The sequence below is a fragment of the Molothrus aeneus genome, chromosome 1 (genome assembly GCF_037042795.1).
Source record: "Molothrus aeneus isolate 106 chromosome 1, BPBGC_Maene_1.0, whole genome shotgun sequence".
Lineage (NCBI taxonomy): Eukaryota > Metazoa > Chordata > Aves > Passeriformes > Icteridae > Molothrus > Molothrus aeneus.
The window spans coordinates 112,718,876-112,737,571 of NC_089646.1; the positions used below are offsets into that span (position 1 = coordinate 112,718,876).

The following is an 18,696-nucleotide window of genomic DNA, read 5'->3' on the forward strand; positions in this document are numbered from 1 at the left end:
AAGAAAGAGAGATACTTGGGAACACACTTGTGCTAAAAAAGCATTTTGTTGTTTTCCCCACTTGTTTAAGCAAGGCAACATATGCATGCCTTGAGAAAATACAAGAAAATGCCACTTACTTGAAATGTTTGAACTTTAAGTTCTGCTTCTAAAACTTAGAAGCACAATATTTTTACGTCTCTGACAATTGTGCTACTGGCAAAATATTTCCAGCAAGCCTGAGAATTCTTCTGCAGTCTCACATATCCTTGTACTACCACCCCATAGCCTCCCATCTGTAAGGAACCAAGGACTGGACTGCTGCAAGGGTGCCTGATGCTCAAACACCTTTACAAGTCAGGAGCTTTGATCTGCTAAAGTATGGACGATGCTAAACAGGTTTTCTTAGAAAAAGGAATAAAAGGGTTTTTCAAGGGGCAGGGCTGAGACACTTGATACTATGGGGCTCTGAACACAGAGTTATATTTAGTTATTTTCAAATGTGTTGAATGTGTGTGCTGTCGAGTAGAAAAAGGGAATATTTAACTCTGTAGTAATATGTTGCATTATTTGAGTAGTTCAAACACAGATAAAGTCTCAAGAGAGGCTTTTTAATAATCTAAAAATTTGTAAGATATTCTAGCAATTAAATATTTATATTTGTGGCCACCACCAGCCACAAAACAATTCAGAAACACTGATAAATAGTATTTTATTTTTTCATATTTTAAAATTAAAAAGTGTCTTCATTGAAGAGAATCTGGCAACTTAATTCACAAATTTTTTGGTTTGAATCCTGTATGATCAAGGTAATAAATATCCAAAACCATATAAAAATGTGTTTGTGTACTTTTGGACTCCAAATCTGTTTGGGGCTTACTTGTCTGTATTTTGGCCAGAAGCTAATTCTGATTCTTCTGTCAGATGTTTTGTAGCAGTATGCCCTCCAGAAAGTCTGGCAAAAGTGGAGGCAGGCAGATAGCAAGGTAGGCAGGTGATTTTCTTTCAGGCTGGATTCCTGGCTGTGAAAAAGGAGTCAGCTATGTGCCCCAAGTGCCCCTCTGTATCATTACTGTTATGTTCACTTCCATTCAATCCTTCCCCATGATTTGGCAACTGTGAAGCAGGTACACAGGAGAAAATCTTTGGGTTATGCCTAGTCCCTTTACTGCTCTTCTCTGGCAACAAAGGTCTATTGCTGAGGTCAGCCAAAGGCTGCTGCAGCAATTTAATCCAACCATTGGCATCAGTTTTCATTTCCCTACTAGAAGAAGTCTCTATTAAAGACTGATAAAAGGTTTTTTTGCAGCAGATATCAAGGATGGATTTGTCATTAGGAGAGGTTCTACGAGGAGTCTTTGGAACAGATAGTGAGTAACAGGGACTACCTGTGACCACTCTAAAAAAGTTTGCCCTGTGGCAGCTCTCAATGTTGATTTTAATGTCCAAAACTTCACACACAAGTGGAAATCAAAAGCAGCAAAGTAGGAGATAGCACTCTGCAAAGGCACAAGCCTCAGAATACCTGACAAGGTGTTATGCTGGTGGCAAAATTAATGGCTCCACTCCAAAAATAATAGCTAACCTCCTAGCAGTGGTGAATAAACCCTCAACCAAAATGTAGATAAACAGCTGTGGAAGACACACCTAGCCAGAATGAGCCTTGTGAGGCTCAGATAACAGAGGGATAAGGTGGAGTGACACTGACTTTCAGAAAAACAGATCATCTGTCTTTTGAAGATGCAAACCAGCTATTCTGTGTTTTGACAAGTGCACCTCTTTTCACTCCCCAGTGACTTCTCCTTAAGTTCTTGTAATGACTCCTTCTTATCTACAAAGAGCTTTCAAAAGTTTCATTGCAGTGGAACATGTGTGACTTTAATGTAAATAATAAACAACAGTGCTCCCACACCACTGTCATCAGAAGAAAATCTTGTCTGTTTTCATCAGCATTATAACACTATGTAATGGCACAGAAAATAAGGCTTACAGCTCACACAGCACCATTTGTAAATCATAAAGATCTGTGAGGAAATGCAGAGCAGAAAACAAAACACGAAAGCCACACAAACATCTACAAAATTAGGCAGCTTTCCATTATGACAGACTTGCCCAAATTATCTATCTCCAAACGCAGTGGGCCTGATTCTCCACTCTTGCCAGCAGAAAGGGGAATGTTACCAAAGTCAGTTGTTATTCCCCCCTCTGCACCTTGCCAAACTGTTAGGGGCTCCAAACACAACAGACTCCATAGGTAGTTCTGTTCTATTGCTAGCAAAATATCTCCTTGATTAATCATATGATCTTTATTTTTTTTTTAAGTCAGTCTCCAAAATGATCACTAATGGCAGGTTTCAGAGGGAGAAAAATTCCCTCTTAAAACAGATCTTATTCATTATCCACCACAGATTGTTGTTGGATTTCAAATAACCTTTTCCTTTTTTCCTCCCAGAAGACTCCCCCCTTGTAATTAGGGCTCAATTATGAAAAGAATTAACAACATAATTCCTGCTATTTATTTAGTTTTATCAGAACTGGTCACTGCATTACTGATTTTTTTTTTTTCTCTCTGCCTCTCTTCAAAAGAGCATGCAAACAGAAGCCTCCTTTTGGGGGATTTAATGCAGTCACTAACATGAAAGACAGTTTATTCGCACAGTTCAGTAGCTAGCACACCCTCCAGGTTCTTGGACTACCCTACCTTGGCAGACAGACTCTGTGGTTTGTTGGAGAGGATCTCTGCTGCTTCCCTGCAGCGGGTGGAAAGGTTCAGGATAGCAGCAGCTGCTGCTATGTGGGTGTCTTCACTACATTGACCGTAGCTATAAGAGTTGGCATGGCAAGGGCTCTGTGTGTGGGCGCTAGCACTAGGCAGTCGATTAGAAAATTTCACTGGATTTGAAAAATGCTTTGCTGTTGAAGAGAGATTTGATTAGCAATTGCATGTATGAAATTTTTCCCGTTAAATAGTTTCGCTTCTCAGACTACAATTTCATACATAAAAAAAATATATATATATATATTCAAAGATTACATTTTAAAACAATCAATTTGCTATTGCCGGTAAGGGCTTACAGTAAAAATGTCTTCAGAAACACAGTAATTTAATATTTTTTTTTGAGAAATAAACATCTGTCAACAAACCTTCTGAGATTTTTTACTCATTTTTTACTTATCCTTAACTCAGGCATTAAAAACAATGATGTCAAAGGAAAGACTGAGCAAGCATTAGTGTGGTATCCATCGTGATTTGACCACCCCAATGGAAAAATGCAATTATAAATGTACTCTTATGAAGGCTTCTTCTTGGAGCTCTATTGTGCAAAAAAAAAAATCAACAGTGACTTGTCCAGTCTTAGCTAAAACAACACTGCTTACTCTACTTAGATGAATAAGTCTGTTACCTAAATAGCTTTGTTTATGTGACTAAGGAGAACAAAATGAGGCTCTTGAATGAAGCAGAGAAATAAGATAAAAACATTACCTGTAAGGAACATTCAGTACTGAGTCTTTTGTGGAAATATTTACAAATTTAAGTCTATCCTTTAATCAATTAAAAAAATAATGAGCATACATATGATCTTGGTTTACGGTCTTTTGTTGGCTATATTTGGAATAATACACAGATTTATTAAGCACAGGGACGTCAGTTGAAAATTAAGTACTAACAGGTGAACAGAAAAGCACTTTCACAGACAAAAGTGGTGTGTGTGGTTCCTTGTTTTCTTCTTCATCAGCAGCATTTACTCTAAAACAGTTCGAGAGAACTCTGCTCTCTCTTCTGGATTTTGGAGCTTGAAATGGCATAAACTGTTGCAGGGAGAGCACAGCACCATGATTTCAGCTCTAAAGAAGCAATAATCACTTCTTTTGTCTGCAGCCCTCACAGTGTCCTACAAAGATAAACTAAGCAAAATCCAATTTCTCAGCCTACACCCAGATACATCAAGAACATTTCTGCATATGGCCATCTGCTCATTCCCTAAAGATCTGAGCCCCAAGGCTCTGGATGCCTTTGGATGTAGAGCTTTGGCTGAGTGCTTTCTAATGCTAAGGCATTGGAGGACTCATCTTCCCTCAAACTTGGGATGCTCTGAAAGAAATGCTGGTTTATGTGCTTTGACTGTAGCTGAATGCTATATTCTATTTCTCTAAGCACTAGAGGCATCTCAGTAGAGCAATACATGAAAGCCTCATGATCCAGTCCTCCCGTTCTCGAGTGGAAATTAAAAGGGATTTATCTACCCTTCTGTAAGCACAGCACTGTAGCACAAACAAGACTGTCTACATTTTTAGCACTTACTACAAGGAGATTTAAATTGTGTTTAAAGACCAGAAAGCACATTTTTCATTACCTATCCTAAAAAACCCCAAAAAACCAAAAAAAACCCCCAAAAAAAACCCCAAAAAACCCCAACCAGCCAGCCAACAAAAAAAACCAACAAACACCCATAGCTGTAGAGGGTGTGTGTTTTGTAAAAAAATCCAGCAAAACAACCACATTTAAAAGTGCAGAATCCACAGAGGGCTAATGATGGGCTTTGTCTGGCTGCATATTTACATAGGACTCTGAACCCATCACTGCATCATTGGCTTCTTATTGCCAACTTTTGTATACCTGGAGAGTTAAATCACTCACCAGCTCTTTTGCTTTCACCTTTCCATTAAAATAATAGCTGCACATTGCAATCTTTGCAAGAACAACAGGCTGTAAACTTCAGCTCTGATATACTTCATACATAAATTGCATATATATGTATTTGCATTTGTATAAAAACATTTCAATCATTTTTTTCCTTGAAATGAACCTGTGAAATAGACATACATCTGTGCAAAGAGACAGCTAAGAGGGAATATTCAATTTTACAAACAAAATTGGAAAATCTGCCACCCAAGAAGCTGGCAATGCATATATTTGCTTTCATTTAAGCAAGCCTATTTTCCAGGTCAGATAAATATCTACTTTTCATTTGCAATTTTAAATAGAGTATTTGTATATATACACACAAAACCCAGATACCTACAAACGTATATGTGTGTTTTTGTGTACTCAGACATGTACACAAATAAATATAAAAATATACAAAATTTTATAAATATATAAAAGATATATAAAATTTTATAGTATTAGATGCATATTATATTATATTATAATTAACTTATATATAAATTTATTCATTAACAAATTTTTTTTTGCTTTTCTGTTCACCTTACTATGAATGTTTTTCTTTGTTGGAGTAAGTGGGACAAAATTTATTTTCCTATTTTGTTTTCCTTTTTGTCATTAACAAAAGAAAAGCCAATTAAAAAGTCTTTTTTTTTCACATTGTTCTGGTTCTGTTTTCTTCTGAACCCAGTCTTGGTGGAATGAAACATTTGTTTTCCATTTCTCTCATGGGAATAGAATTATTTGTTTATTTAAACTAAAGAATATTTTACAATGGTCAATTCAATGGCAGAACCTTGCCAATTCTGAAGAGCATTTGCAATAAACTTTCAGTGTTTGCACTGTGGTATCTCATTTTTACAGAGTAGTGCCTCAGAAAATTTGTAAAAGATGCAAGAAGAGGAATCTTGATAACAATTGGATGCTTTGGATATGACTGCACTAGGTGTATGATTTCGTACAGAAATATGTGGTACCAAAGCAAATTTACCCCAGGCCTGGAATTAATGTAGCTGGGGCACATGCTCATCTAGGAGGAATAATACCTGTAAAGATTCACATAAGTGGTACCTGCAATATCTTTAAAATTTAACCTGGATTTCTCAGTAGTACAGTTCATTACACCTTGTGCAGACACATTCCATGGGACTTGTCTTCTATCCCATAATGATACCTCAGCTTAATCAAGGAAGAAGGTAACAGGTAATACATAAAACATTCCTTTTTACTCCTCTTTTCCACTGATAAGTGCTTTTAAAAGAAGCATCAAAAAAGTAAACTTTGTAGTGATAATATTTAGTGTTTCAAAATTCTATATTTCACAAATTAGTGATTCTAGTTAACATTCTAGACAGACATGATTAAAGACAGTTTCTACAGACCTTTTTAGAATTCTAGAAGTTTGAAAGCAGAACAAGCAAAAAGAAAAAAAATCATTGATATTATGCCCCTTTTTCAAGAGAAAATTGGATTTTGAGCTTACATTCAAGAAATTGAGGTGTTTTTCGACCTTGTGTCACAGGTGCTGTTGTGCGTTTGCCAAAGACTTGTGCATCAAAACTGGCATAATCAAATGGGACTTTCCCAAACTTCTCCTGTTCTTTCCCCAGGGTGCCTCTGGAGGAAGTGACTGGCTGTGAAGCTCTGTAACTGAACTGAGATAGCTCAGACTGCTTTGCTAAATTTGTCCTGCAGAGAAGAGGAAAAGAATGAAGGAGAAAGATGAGAATGTCTTTAAATAACCTTGTCTTGAAAAATAGAATATGATTGCATCTCATAATCCAAAAAGTGTGCTATTATCACATACAAAACTTATTGGTGGGCATATACAAGAAATAAACAACATAAACGTGGCGGCTGACTAGTAGTCTAAAAGTACCTTGACTACTTCACAAGCTAAAAGATGGGGACATTAAAAATTGCAGTATTCTTTAATAGCAGTTTGGGCTACTTACAAGGAAGTTACTGACTTACTGCTAGATTGCCACTTCCTTTAGTTCTGAAAATTTGTCTGGATTTTTTTTCTAGCTGTTAGTTTTTTTGGATCAGTATTGTTCTCACTTTACTGTGAATGAGTATGGTAGAAATATAATAGAAGATGATCTGAAATAATTGCTTGTGCTGTTTGGGAAGAACGAATGATTTATGGTGTGTTATTCCATTTAGGTAATGTTCAGTAACTACTTGTCTTTAGTAATTTCCTTAGGACTTTTCATATGTAGAGTTAAGGCACGTGCAGTTGGCAGACACATGGACATAATATTCTGTAATGGCTCTGAAGGAACCATTAGAGCTGATCATGTCAATAATCCACAAATTAAAGTGTCCCCAAATAGACCTGAATATAATAGGTTGTAATGGTCGTGGTGCCAATGATGTGCAAATTACGCGTGTCTGTAGGGTCCATATAACTCAGACAAAATACAATTGCACTAAAAAGTGTTTCTCCTTTTTGATGTCATTGTATAAAATATAAATTAAAGTAATTAAACCAATAAACTAAAAATAAAGAAATTTCTATGAATTGTTCTGATCAGGTTAGTTGTTTGGAAGCAATATTTAATAGGATATATTTGATTGCTTATCCAAAGATACGCCTCTCGTCTTTAATGTCAGCCTCGTGCACAAGAACCAACAGAAAAATGGTGGTGTATTTTCAGAATCAGATAGTTTTGCAGAGCCTCATTTTGGAAAACTGGGTAACCACTGAAGCCAAAATCTGAAGTGGGTGAAATATCTGAGGACTAATCAACAGAGTTTGTGCATAAATAAGAGTTTGTTTGTTTGGAGAAACTGGTTTGTGAGGGCTCCTACCTGTGAGTCTGATCATGGCACTGCCCAGCTTTTGGAGACTCGAGCTGGTTCTTTTCCTGGGACATTGCCAACTTTTCAGCTGCAGCAATTGGACAACCAGAAAGGCTGTTGAAAAGCAAAGGTGAAGAACAGAAACAACAAGAAAAATACATTGAAATTAATTATTGTGCAAAGGAGATCTGTGCTGTTTTTCTGTGGAAACTAGTGACTTTGATAGTCTGTGCACTTAAGGGAACTGCTGCTGCTATAGCCCAGATTCATCTGTTTTTCAATCCTTAATGCAAAACTGTGAAATCTGTGTATTTTAGGTGATATATCTGGAAACTGAATCATGTAGGAGTTTTCCACAGTTCAGCTTTGATGTTTTGTGTCTGGCAAGTCACTAGTAAATTTTTTGACAAATGACATTTACTTTATCAGCTAAACCATGCATATAAGCCTCCTGCTGATTAAAAGGAAAGTGAATTTGGGAAAAAACCCAGGGATATATGAGAGACTGTTACCAAAGAATGCATTTTATCATTTTGAGTTGTGCTAGCTTATATTTTCCTGTTTGTTTTATTAGATTAGAACATGTTTTCTTATCCTATTCATGGGTTGCTCATGATACAGCTGATGTGCTTCAAAGATGACTAGGGATTTAAAACAGGAAAAACAAAGGAAAAATATCTGCTAGTGCCTTATATATTCTTGTAGACAAGCTTTTCATATGTCTGATAAAGACTGACTTACTAATTTTAGTATTAAGAGTATGATAAAACTTAATTTTGGTGCAGTAACAAATCAATCAATAAACAAAAAACCCCAAAATCTCACAGAAATTCAGATCAACAGGGAGAGTTGGTTTTGAAATTCTTATGTCCCAAGTTTGATTTTAAGATTGACGTTATATTTTCCCAGAAGCAGTATGATGGAATATACTGCTTCCAGAAGAAAGCAGTACTGACAAGAGCTGTGCTGACAGCAGTGGCTTGCTGGAGACAGAGAGTGGATCTCTGCCTCACCTGCAGTCCAGCTGTGATTCCCCAGCTGCCTGTCTGGAAGTTTTTTCTCAATTTTACTTTCTCCCTGCAGGCAGCATGTTAAACAGACAGGAGTGTTCCAGGCAGGAAGATGGTATTCCTGAGGGTAATAATAAGTGGAGCTTTTAAACAGATTTCAAAATAGTACACTTAAAATTTTCAGGTTTGCTAAAAGGGAATGCACCCTGATTGGAAGTTCCTGTCTACAGCTAGCATGTAGTGGTGCAAAATAAATGGGTTTTGGTTTCCATTGGGTTTTCCAGTTGTAGCAATAATAATGTATTTTTTCACTCCTTCCCCTTGTACATGATGATTTTTCAATGTGAGGACTGTGATGAAATTGTAGCTTTAAATCTCATCTATGAAAATACTAGTGGAATTTGCCATCCTCTGTGCTGCAGCCATTTTTTATGTAATGGAATTAAACATAATTATTTGGTTATAAATAATACAGGCTGCCCTTGCAGTTCACAGACACTCTTCAGTGTAGTACATAGCATCTAATTCCAAGATGTGCCTATCAATTCACTCCCAAGTACGTGTTAGGTTTTAAGTGGAACAGGAATTTTTCTGGTCTACCTTCGGTGTGTGTTGCGATTGCTGTTGACATGTCCTCTTCCAGTGCATCCTGGGGTGGGACACTTTAAAACATTTTCATGCATGGCAAGAACTAAACAGAAATTAAAAAAAAAAAAGTTGATAATAAAATGCATCAATTAAAAACACATATCTTTAAAAAAACAAACGTATCCTCTTTGAACTCAGATTCTCAATTCTTTCACATTTTTATCACAAAAGAATAGGGGAAGCAAAGGACCTACAACAACACAGTGACCATGGTGCCTCCAGCATAAACCAGTTTACTTCTATATTACTGTGGTGGGGCTTCCCACATGCACAGAATTCTTTTTACAGACTTCAAAAGAACATAAGTGGAAGTCAGCAAAGATGCTAAATCACGAAGCCCTTGATATACCACTAACACTAGAAAAGGCAGGTGACAGAGGAGCCCTGGGCCACACGTGTTCCATGGGGCTGCAATCCCTCTCTGTCCCAGGGAAGGAAAGCTCTCAAGTACAGGAAGGCTGTTTATACATTTTATCAGATATTTGACTATGTCCCTTTGAACATTACACCTTCTGGTCATCTGAGCTGTGCTGAAAGTGCCTTGGACCAAACAGTAATATTTCCAAGCATCAGCTTACACTCTCAGCAGCAGTTACAAAGTCTTGCCTGTACATTTCTAATGCCCTTGGATATGGATGACCTTTGCTAAAACTGTCAGATATGTCTATGTTAAACATAAAACATCTTACAGTGTTTCACAAAAGCTGGCTGTTCATTCCACGGGTTTGTTCTGCCAGGAACCAAATTCTAACTTCTTCTTTTATCTTTTTTTTTTTTCCCATTAGGACAGAGCACATCTAATTGGAAGTATGATAATTAACAAGGACTTGTTAATTTTAAGTTTTTAGGAAGTTAATGTTGCTAAGGACTTCCAAATGCAGCCTGCTTAATTCAGCAGATGTTTCCATGAATACAGTTTAGTACCAGATTTAAAAAAAAGGGGAGAGCTACAGTTAGGAAGAGGATTTTGGTAAAGTGCAAATATCATTTCAATTTGTTGTTAAGCATACCACCACAAAGAACAATCTGACTAACTAGGTTGTTTAAATGAGTAGTTTCACATTAAGTTTTTGGCTTACTATGCAGCATTTCATTGCATCATGTTGCAGGATAACACACACACACACACACACACACATACACACAAGCCAATGTAATCAGAGCAGCACAGTCAGAAATAAGCAGAGAAATTCAGGCTAGACTGGGCATAAAAGGGTTAGTGTGATACTGTCACAAGACAGGGACCTGCTGTGACCAGCACTGGGATGTACTGATGGAAATAACCTTTTTGAGCTCAGCAGTAAGGGGGATGCTAAAAACATCTCTGCATAAGCATGCCCAGGCCTCTCATCTGTTGGCAGTAAGAGCCAGCAGCCTCCGTGCGCTGCTGCGGCAAACGAGGCCTCGGCTCCGGAACAAGCGGGAGATGTCTGTGCCTTAGCAAAGGTGTGAGTGAGCAACATCTTGAAGATTCATGGGACTGCAGCATGCAGGTCTGCTGGCAGCATGGGGATAGGCTGTCTGATCTTGTTCTTCCCAGGCTACCTAAGGAGCCTGCTGTTGTTTGTAAGGATGCTGCTGAGGAGCACTTGAGCTGCATGAGTGTAGGAAACAGGGCTGTGCTATGAGCTAGGGAGCAAAGAAGGGGTGATGGCTTCTTTCCCAGTCTCATCCTGCTATCTCATGCAGAAAAAAGGGGATCCTTCTCCAGCATAAGCACATACTACCCACAATACTGAGACAGATCCAGTTGTTATTCTGGGCTCCAGGGTGGTGATACTCACTTTCTAGTGGCACTCTAACTTTATGTGGACAGCCTGAGAGACTGCGGTGGTGAGGGTACAGCCCAGTCACGTGCCCTGTGCCATCACATCCTGGGATGGGGCATTTGGTTTCTCTCTTTTCAGGCCTGGGTGAATCTGCAGAGAAAGCAGATAAAGATTTTGTTTGGGTTTAGCCCCTGTCTGTGCTCAGCTGAGTGATCCTAGCTGTATGATATTCTCTATTTTATACTTCAGATTTTATTCCTGTCCAAAGTTTTAACAGGGATGTATGCAACTGAAACATCACTTCAGGTTTCCACAGTGTCCTTTAAACAATTCTTTCCCGCTCCCATTATGCCATTATTGTGCTAAATTATATAGCTTTAGGATTGCAGTATCATTTATTCCATTCAGAACCTCAAACAGGACAGAAGCCACAATCCAATAAGCCAGAAAACTGGCAACATGAGCCAACAGCAAGATCTATAAAGGAATAAATAAAAAAAAGGAGAAACAATCTTTTGCTCTGTTAATGTCAGACTCCAGGAAGCTGGGACAACCAAATAAAAGCTGAGGTGTGAAACAAATAAACAAACAAACAAAAAGCATTTCAACCAGAAGCCATTCCTTAAATATCACAGATCTCTAGGCTGTAGGTTCTTTGTTAGGAAACTGAATACATGCCACTTTACATTTGAGAGGCAAGGCAAGCAGCTCCCTCTGGTACACATGGCAGTGCTGCTTTGTGGAGCAGCCCACAAAGACACTGAAAACATGGAGCAGCCGATACCCTTTCAAAGGCGAGGTCTCAGCCCAGCCCCACTGCTACCACTCTGTAACAGCCTCCCAAATTCTGTTTCAAGCACCTAGAATTGTGCAAGAAGCACTGGTCAGAAAACCTTTATTTGATTTCCAATGCAGGATCAAAAGTCTGGGCGAGAAAGGAATGATTTCTGGTCCAGAAATTCTCTTGTGAGAAATCTGGAGGAAGTGGCCGCATAAATTGCTGAGGATGGTTTTAGCTCCATCTGTGATTGGCTGCCAACAGCATTTGGTGCTTGGGGAGAAAACAGCTGCAGCCAGCACAGGGAGCTGCTTCCTTCAAGCTCATTTTTTCTGGACTGTGAGGTAGGATATGCTTAGGGACAGAATCACCAGGGACAGCTGAGGGTTAAACTTCCTGGCAAGTTTTTAGATTAAAAAAAAATAAAATAAATAAAGGGGGAGGAAAGCAAATAGACTCAGCATCATCAGGAGACTACAGGCTTTTTAGAATCACTGCAAATGGAAAGTGCTGCAATAGTGAACAGAAAATAAAGAGGGACCCAGAAATATGATTTAGTGTTTTCTCCGGTAATTGGAAAGGTTTATCATGAATAGATTTTTTTCTGATCTAGCATCCAAGAGTGAAAATTAAGAGCTGATGGATTTGATGGTAGATTTTTTAGAAATAAAATGCAGTTAATTATATAAAGTGGCAAAATTATGGGCCCGATACAACATTACCTACAATCATGGTGTTTATACAACCCAAACAAAGCCTGGTATGTTTCTCCATGGGTATTATCTCTGAACTCACCTGGAAACCACAGCTAATTATAATATGAGGTAAATCAGGAAGGGATAGATTCTGCCATTCCTACATCGCTGCTCTTTCCTATGTGTGCTGTGAGAAAGTCACATTGACACCAATGGGAGCCTGGCCAATACAGCTGCTCTCAGGGCAGGAAAAGAGATCTATAAAGTTCCAAAGTCATCTGAGCAAATAAAGCTTCATGTAGTTGAATAAAAAGGTAGATTAATACCATGCATTCACAACTTAAGACATGCTAATGAAAAAACTGCTTGAAACACAAAAATTAGATGTCTGCATTTTCTTCCCTAATACTGCAGGAAATATTTTATAGTTGCAGCTCCTAAAAATGCCTGTCAGTTCTCTTTCACACTAAATGCTTTAGATAAGTCAATTACTATAATATTTACAATGTCCACAGGGACTACTCTAAAGTTACATTAGAAATACCAAAGTAAATCATTTACCAAAAGCAGAAATAACATCAGTGCTAGGGTGACCTGGGGACGTTTACAAGGCCAAAAGGAAAAGTCAAAGGACAGATGAATGTATTGTTACTTACTACAGAAGGGAGTGTGCTTATAAAATGACATCTCTTGATGTTCTGTAATTATCCTCAATTGAGGAGTTTCATACAAGACAGCCCAGTTTATAAATCAAACCCAAACCTTTTAAGTCTCCACCTCTGGAAGCCTGATTAAGTAATGAAAATTGAATTATGTTCCTTTGGGTTTGTAGGATATCACAAACCCTCAGAAACAATAAAGATTTTGGAATTTACTGGTGTTTCTGCTGATGGCAAATGAGGCAGAAGAGCATGGTTTGTGCTTTCCTGGCTCAGAAGTTCTGGATATAGAAAAATGTAATGTTGATTGATATAATAATGATCAATACTAATATACTAATAGTAGACTTATACTTGACTATACTATACTATCCTTGATACTAATGAAGAAGCCTGAACTCAGAAAACACATGGCTTAGGAATTAGGTAATATCTTTGGGAGAGGCCAATTTTTCACCCTAAACTTGCCCTTGAGTACTGTTTTAATGCCTTGCCTTTTGGCTGCTGAAACTTTGGAGGTTTGTATTTGCACCCTACAGAGGAGGAAGCAGAGGAGGAGGAAAAGGTGGAGGAGGAATGTCAGTGCCAGCTACACAGGCCTTTTAGTACCCATTACTGATGATTTCACATAGCAGTTTGGCAGGAAGCCAAGTACCTAGCGTTTAACCTGGTTAGACGTGAGGCACTAGTGTGAAGGTACATAATTAACAAAATTACCAGCTAAATTCCAGATTCTTTACTGTTGCTATAAAACCCAGCTCAGAATCCTCTATCAGTCACGGGACAAATGCTTAAGCCAGCAAGAAGAGCCAAAAATACTTCCTTACGTTTGCTGCTAAATATCTGTCTCCCACCAATGTCAATAACTTTGGTTTGTCTCCTTTCCCCTGCTAGATGCTCCAGAAGAAACCTATCCAGTTCCTTGTAGGTGCTGTGGAACACATGCCCTTGCTCTGCCTGCAGAGCGATTGCTTGCTCTAGCAAACTCAAGTTCCCTTTTGTTTTGTCCAGCTCAACTGACACGTCTGTGGTTTCTGACAGGCACTCGTTGTCGTCTTCTTCACTTTCGGGGAAGAGATTCTGGATTCTCTTCTCGAAAGGATCAGAGTGAGGCTCCTGGGGTGCTCTTAGCTCTGTTTCTGAGTCGCAAAGTGTTTCACAAGGACCATATTCGACCTCTTCCTTCTTAATTTCTGGGACTTCTAGGATGCTGGGTTGATTACACTCTACAATATATTTCTGAGTTACATGGGGCTTTACACTAGTTTCTTCTGAGAAATTTGAAGAGCTATCCCACTCATTGTCCATAATTTCAGAGTTACTTTCATTTTCCTCAGATGAGCAGTATTTTGGGTCAGAGATAGCAGTCTTTTCCTTTCCTTCAGCTGAGCTAATCAGGTAACATTCATCAGCGTCATCACTTTCTGTTTTTAATGATTGAATGCCACTATCATTTAGATTTTCTGCCACTGCTTGACTGGGTGCATCTTTTGCTACTTTTCCCATGTTCATCAAAGATTTGGCCATGGCATCTTGATAGCTGGAGTAGTTGTCTTTTCTTTGACTGGAATTTTCTTGCCCACCCAAATGAAGGGTTTCCTCAGATGATTTTGTAGTACTTTCCTCTGTATGAGAAAAATAGGTAAGAGAAATATGTAAGAATAACTATTTTTTGTATCTTATAGAAGTGACATGGAGACATTGACTTACAAATTGCTGTTTCATTACTCAGAAAGGTACTCTGAAATGATCAAATTCACACCAAGGATCTGCTTGAAGTGACTACTTGTAGCATGATGATAAACCCTTCTAAAATGATATATACTTTATATTATAGTTCCAGCACTATATGAGAATAAAATTATATCCCCATTTCTCACTGATGGTGATAACACATATTTTCTTAGAACACATGCACATGCACACACAGTCATATATATGTATGTAAATATAATGTTCAATACGTTGATATTACATATGTACATTTAATATATATATATATATGTACACAAGCAGACAAACACATTTTAAAATTCCTTTGATCTATTTTCACTTTTATTTCAACTAATATTCCCAAATATTTTCTCAAAATAAACCCTAATTACTTTCCCTGCCACCCTGGATCCCATGAAAGACCTTGATGGAAACATCCTCAATACTTTATAAAGGGCAAGCTCCTGGTCACCATTGAAATTGCCACACTAAGTGATAGATCAGGTCATGCACAGGCAAACAGAAGTGGTTGTTATGTACAGACTCATAAAGGACTTGTTAAAGACACCACTGAAATGCATCCTGTCTTTATAAGCATCTTTCTTCAGAAGAAAAGCAGCAGCCAGCAGGTAATAAAGGCTGCATGTAGGAGAGGTTGTCAGTGTGGAAGACAATATGCCTTTTGTATCTCATTTATTTTTTTATAAACATTTCCTCTGACAAGGACACTCAAAAATACATCTCCATCATCTTCCTTTCTGGTAATTATCTCTCTAAAATCAACACTGGTTTTGCCAGGATCAAGTAAATATTGCCATAGTAACTAAAAGCATTTTTGGATGAAGGGAAGAATTTAGTCACAACACTAGCCCCTTCAATAATGCTGATTATAGGGTACATTCTTTTGTTGGGATCTATTCAACATAAACTGAAAAATTTAACATTTTACTTCCTAGAAAGGAGGATGAATAAACAAGCATAGACTATTTCATAAGATGTGTCTGTCCTTTCCTGAATCAGGACTCCAGGTTTAAATAATAAATTAAGCATAGCCTAAAATGCAAATGAAGTTTCTCTCAATAACACAGTGAGCTATTAAGAGAAAGTGTAAAGGGTTATGATAATTTTAAAGTATTATGAACTACAGAAAACAAATAAAAAGCATTTTCAGTGAATATGTCCAATTCATTGAACTATTCTCTCAATCCACTTAACTACCCACATGTGTACAATAATGATTTATAGACATTATACCTAATTATGCATATTTGGGCTGTGTTAGAGTGCCTAACAAAAGCTCTAGAAAGCAACAATTACCTCTGTTGCTTAGCTACATAGTTTAAAATATTCCTATTAAGTGCAGATTATTGTGGAGGGGAAAAGGGGGACAAAAATGCACATGTGCACCACAATGCATTTCACTTTACTGCTGCCAAACTGTTAGCATTTTGGGTCATTTCCAGTTTACATAATTGTTTGGTTCAACTGTTTGTTATATGTTAAAAGAAAATATTGATTAATTCTTATTCTTCTTCAGAAAATTGGACTCATGCAGGGAAGGGTGGCCTTGTGCACTGTGTGCATAAAGTTGTATTTAAAGAAGTGTCTGTAAACCTCCGTGTAACTTTTTAGCAGCTGGTCTAGTACCACACACATTGCAGTATTCTGAACAAAGTGTGCCATCTTTTCACATCTCAGCAAGTAAGAATGGTGATTTGGCTCTATAACTAACTTTAGTCAAATGGGCTTCCATTATTTGCTCTTGTGCCATTTGGAAAATAACAGAATCCCATCAGTCGGTAATTTCAAAAAGGAACAAGATCTATCTTAAAAGAAATCTCTGACCATCAAAAGAAAACAAACCAGACAAAATGTTCAATGGTAAAAGGTTTTTTCAGTTATTTTTATGTGCAAAAGATGAAAAATAAAACAAGTTCATGATAAAAAAAAAATTTTGTTCCTTAAATAATCAGCAATTTTTAAAGCAATTTTAAAAATTTGTTGTTGAACCAGTCTTAATGGTTCAGCTGTCCCAGCTCTGCTTTTTACATCCACAGGCTGTAAATTTACTTTTCAAATAATCAAAATTCAGCTTAGTTTACAGTTGCATCAATCCATGAACTGAATCATTAACTGATCAGCTGAAAAGAATCCTGAGTTCATAATAAAGGGAGCAATACTACACTAAGAAATCCCAAGTACCTATATACCCAGACCAAATGTATGCTGTCACTGAAATATGTTTTGTAGCTGGTAAAAATTATGCAAAAGATCTAGGTTGTATTATCACTGAACAAGCAGGTTGGAATATATTACGTTGATATATCAAAGAAATATTTTCAAAATCAAGTGGGATTTTTTGTTTTGACTGAAGGACATGGTTTCCCTATTTTATTATCAATGGATTTGGCCCAACACTTGCCCTTTTTTAAAAAAGTTAAATAACTTAACCTAAAAAGGTTAAATAACTTAGGTTTGTGCCACAGTCTACCTTTACAACCATCATAGCAATTTCATCAAATTCTCCAAGATGTGCAGAGAACAGAAAAAGGGGAAGAAAAAAAGATGCTACTGAGTGCAACTCTGGATGGTCAGGAACCAGGCTGAATCAACATAAAATTTTAGCTAAAATCCAAATATCTAAAAAAAAAAGTCAAAACAAGAATAACAAAACCCCAAGACATGAACCATACAGGAACTCTTACTCCAACGGATTCCCTTCTCATGTTAGGAGCTGGAAACACTCCCTGCAGCCTGAGCAGGCACTGAGAGGTATGGGATTTTTTTTCCTTGATTATTTTTTCTCAAAAATGTCACTCAAAAGACAGAGACATTGTGTATCATCTTGCTAATTAATGTGTTCTGTTTGAAGATGGAGCTACCTTCTACGCTTTCACAGCAATGGAATGAAGACTTTTGGAAAAATCTCCTCCTAGGAGATTTACAAGTGACAGATGACTGGAAACTTTGCTGTTATAGAAGTGCTACAAAGACCTCCACTGATTTTAGTAGAGTCAGGATTTGACTCTTTAATGTGAAAGACATTCTTCTTCCTCTTCTGTGTGTTTAATAGTAATCGTACGTATAAAATTTGTGGGGCTTGTTTTGTTTTAAGGGATTTCAATTTAGAGTGGATAAATACACAAATAACTAACCTCAGTTCAGGATAAAATAATAGCACAGCCCAGTCTGGAAGGGACTTTAAAAGACCATCTAGGTCCAATCTTTTGCTGTAAAGGGATCCTAGATGATATAATCTACCACCCTGCCCTTCAAAAACATTTGATAAGAAGAAACTGAGTGGAAAATAAATTCTCTTTTAATTTTCATAGCAACCAGCAACTGAGTGACATTTAAGTTCATTCGGTTTATATATTATCTATGATTACTAATTTCCCAGTGCCGGATCACATTCCTTTTATTTTAACATTTGCTGTGTGCAGGTGACTGCCAATGTCTTCCTGATTTCTTCCGTTGGTACCTTCTTGCTTGTCTGATTAACTATTTTCGTAGGACTTCTTAAATATGTGAAAACCAAATCGGTTTCAGACTTTTTGTTAAACTTAAATATATATATATAAAATATTAGAAAGGAATAGTAATCAAAACATACTATGGCTATATCTTTCTGCTCCCTCATCCTTGTCCATATTTTCCAGCATACACATTGTAGAAGTTGCTATAAATTGTTGGATGTGTTTGGCTTACCAGTATTGGAATAACAGGTATAAAAATGCTGAGTCTAATAATCGTGTTAAACAGAACACACACAGCAGTCACATGCATGAAATTGCTTTGCTAAATGTTAAAGTCAACAGTGTTTTGCTAAGCATTATTTTTCCCTCCTAAGAGCTCTATATATTCCAGTGAAAATCTGCTCTTCAGAAGTGTGTGGGATGGTGGTGGGCTTAAGCTTGTTCTTTCACAGAGGTAGTGGAGAAGCAGATGCTGCTCCATATCTGACCTGCTGCAGT

The 18,696-nt window shown here is 37.5% G+C and overlaps 1 protein-coding gene across 2 annotated transcripts in view; it reads right to left on the reverse strand.

Annotated features, from left to right (window-relative positions):
• The window catches only part of ST18 (ST18 C2H2C-type zinc finger transcription factor), a 169,403-nt gene that overhangs the window by 31,893 nt on the left and 118,814 nt on the right, over positions 1–18,696 (reverse strand). For both annotated transcript variants that reach the window (XM_066563087.1, XM_066563079.1), the window contains 6 exons: positions 13,837–14,634; positions 10,893–11,027; positions 9,061–9,151; positions 7,460–7,564; positions 6,129–6,334; positions 2,681–2,892 (listed from right to left, as the gene is read on the reverse strand). In XM_066563087.1, coding sequence (XP_066419184.1) covers positions 2,681–2,892; positions 6,129–6,334; positions 7,460–7,564; positions 9,061–9,151; positions 10,893–11,027; positions 13,837–14,634 — 1,547 coding nt within the window. The remainder of the gene's footprint in view (positions 1–2,680; positions 2,893–6,128; positions 6,335–7,459; positions 7,565–9,060; positions 9,152–10,892; positions 11,028–13,836; positions 14,635–18,696) is intronic.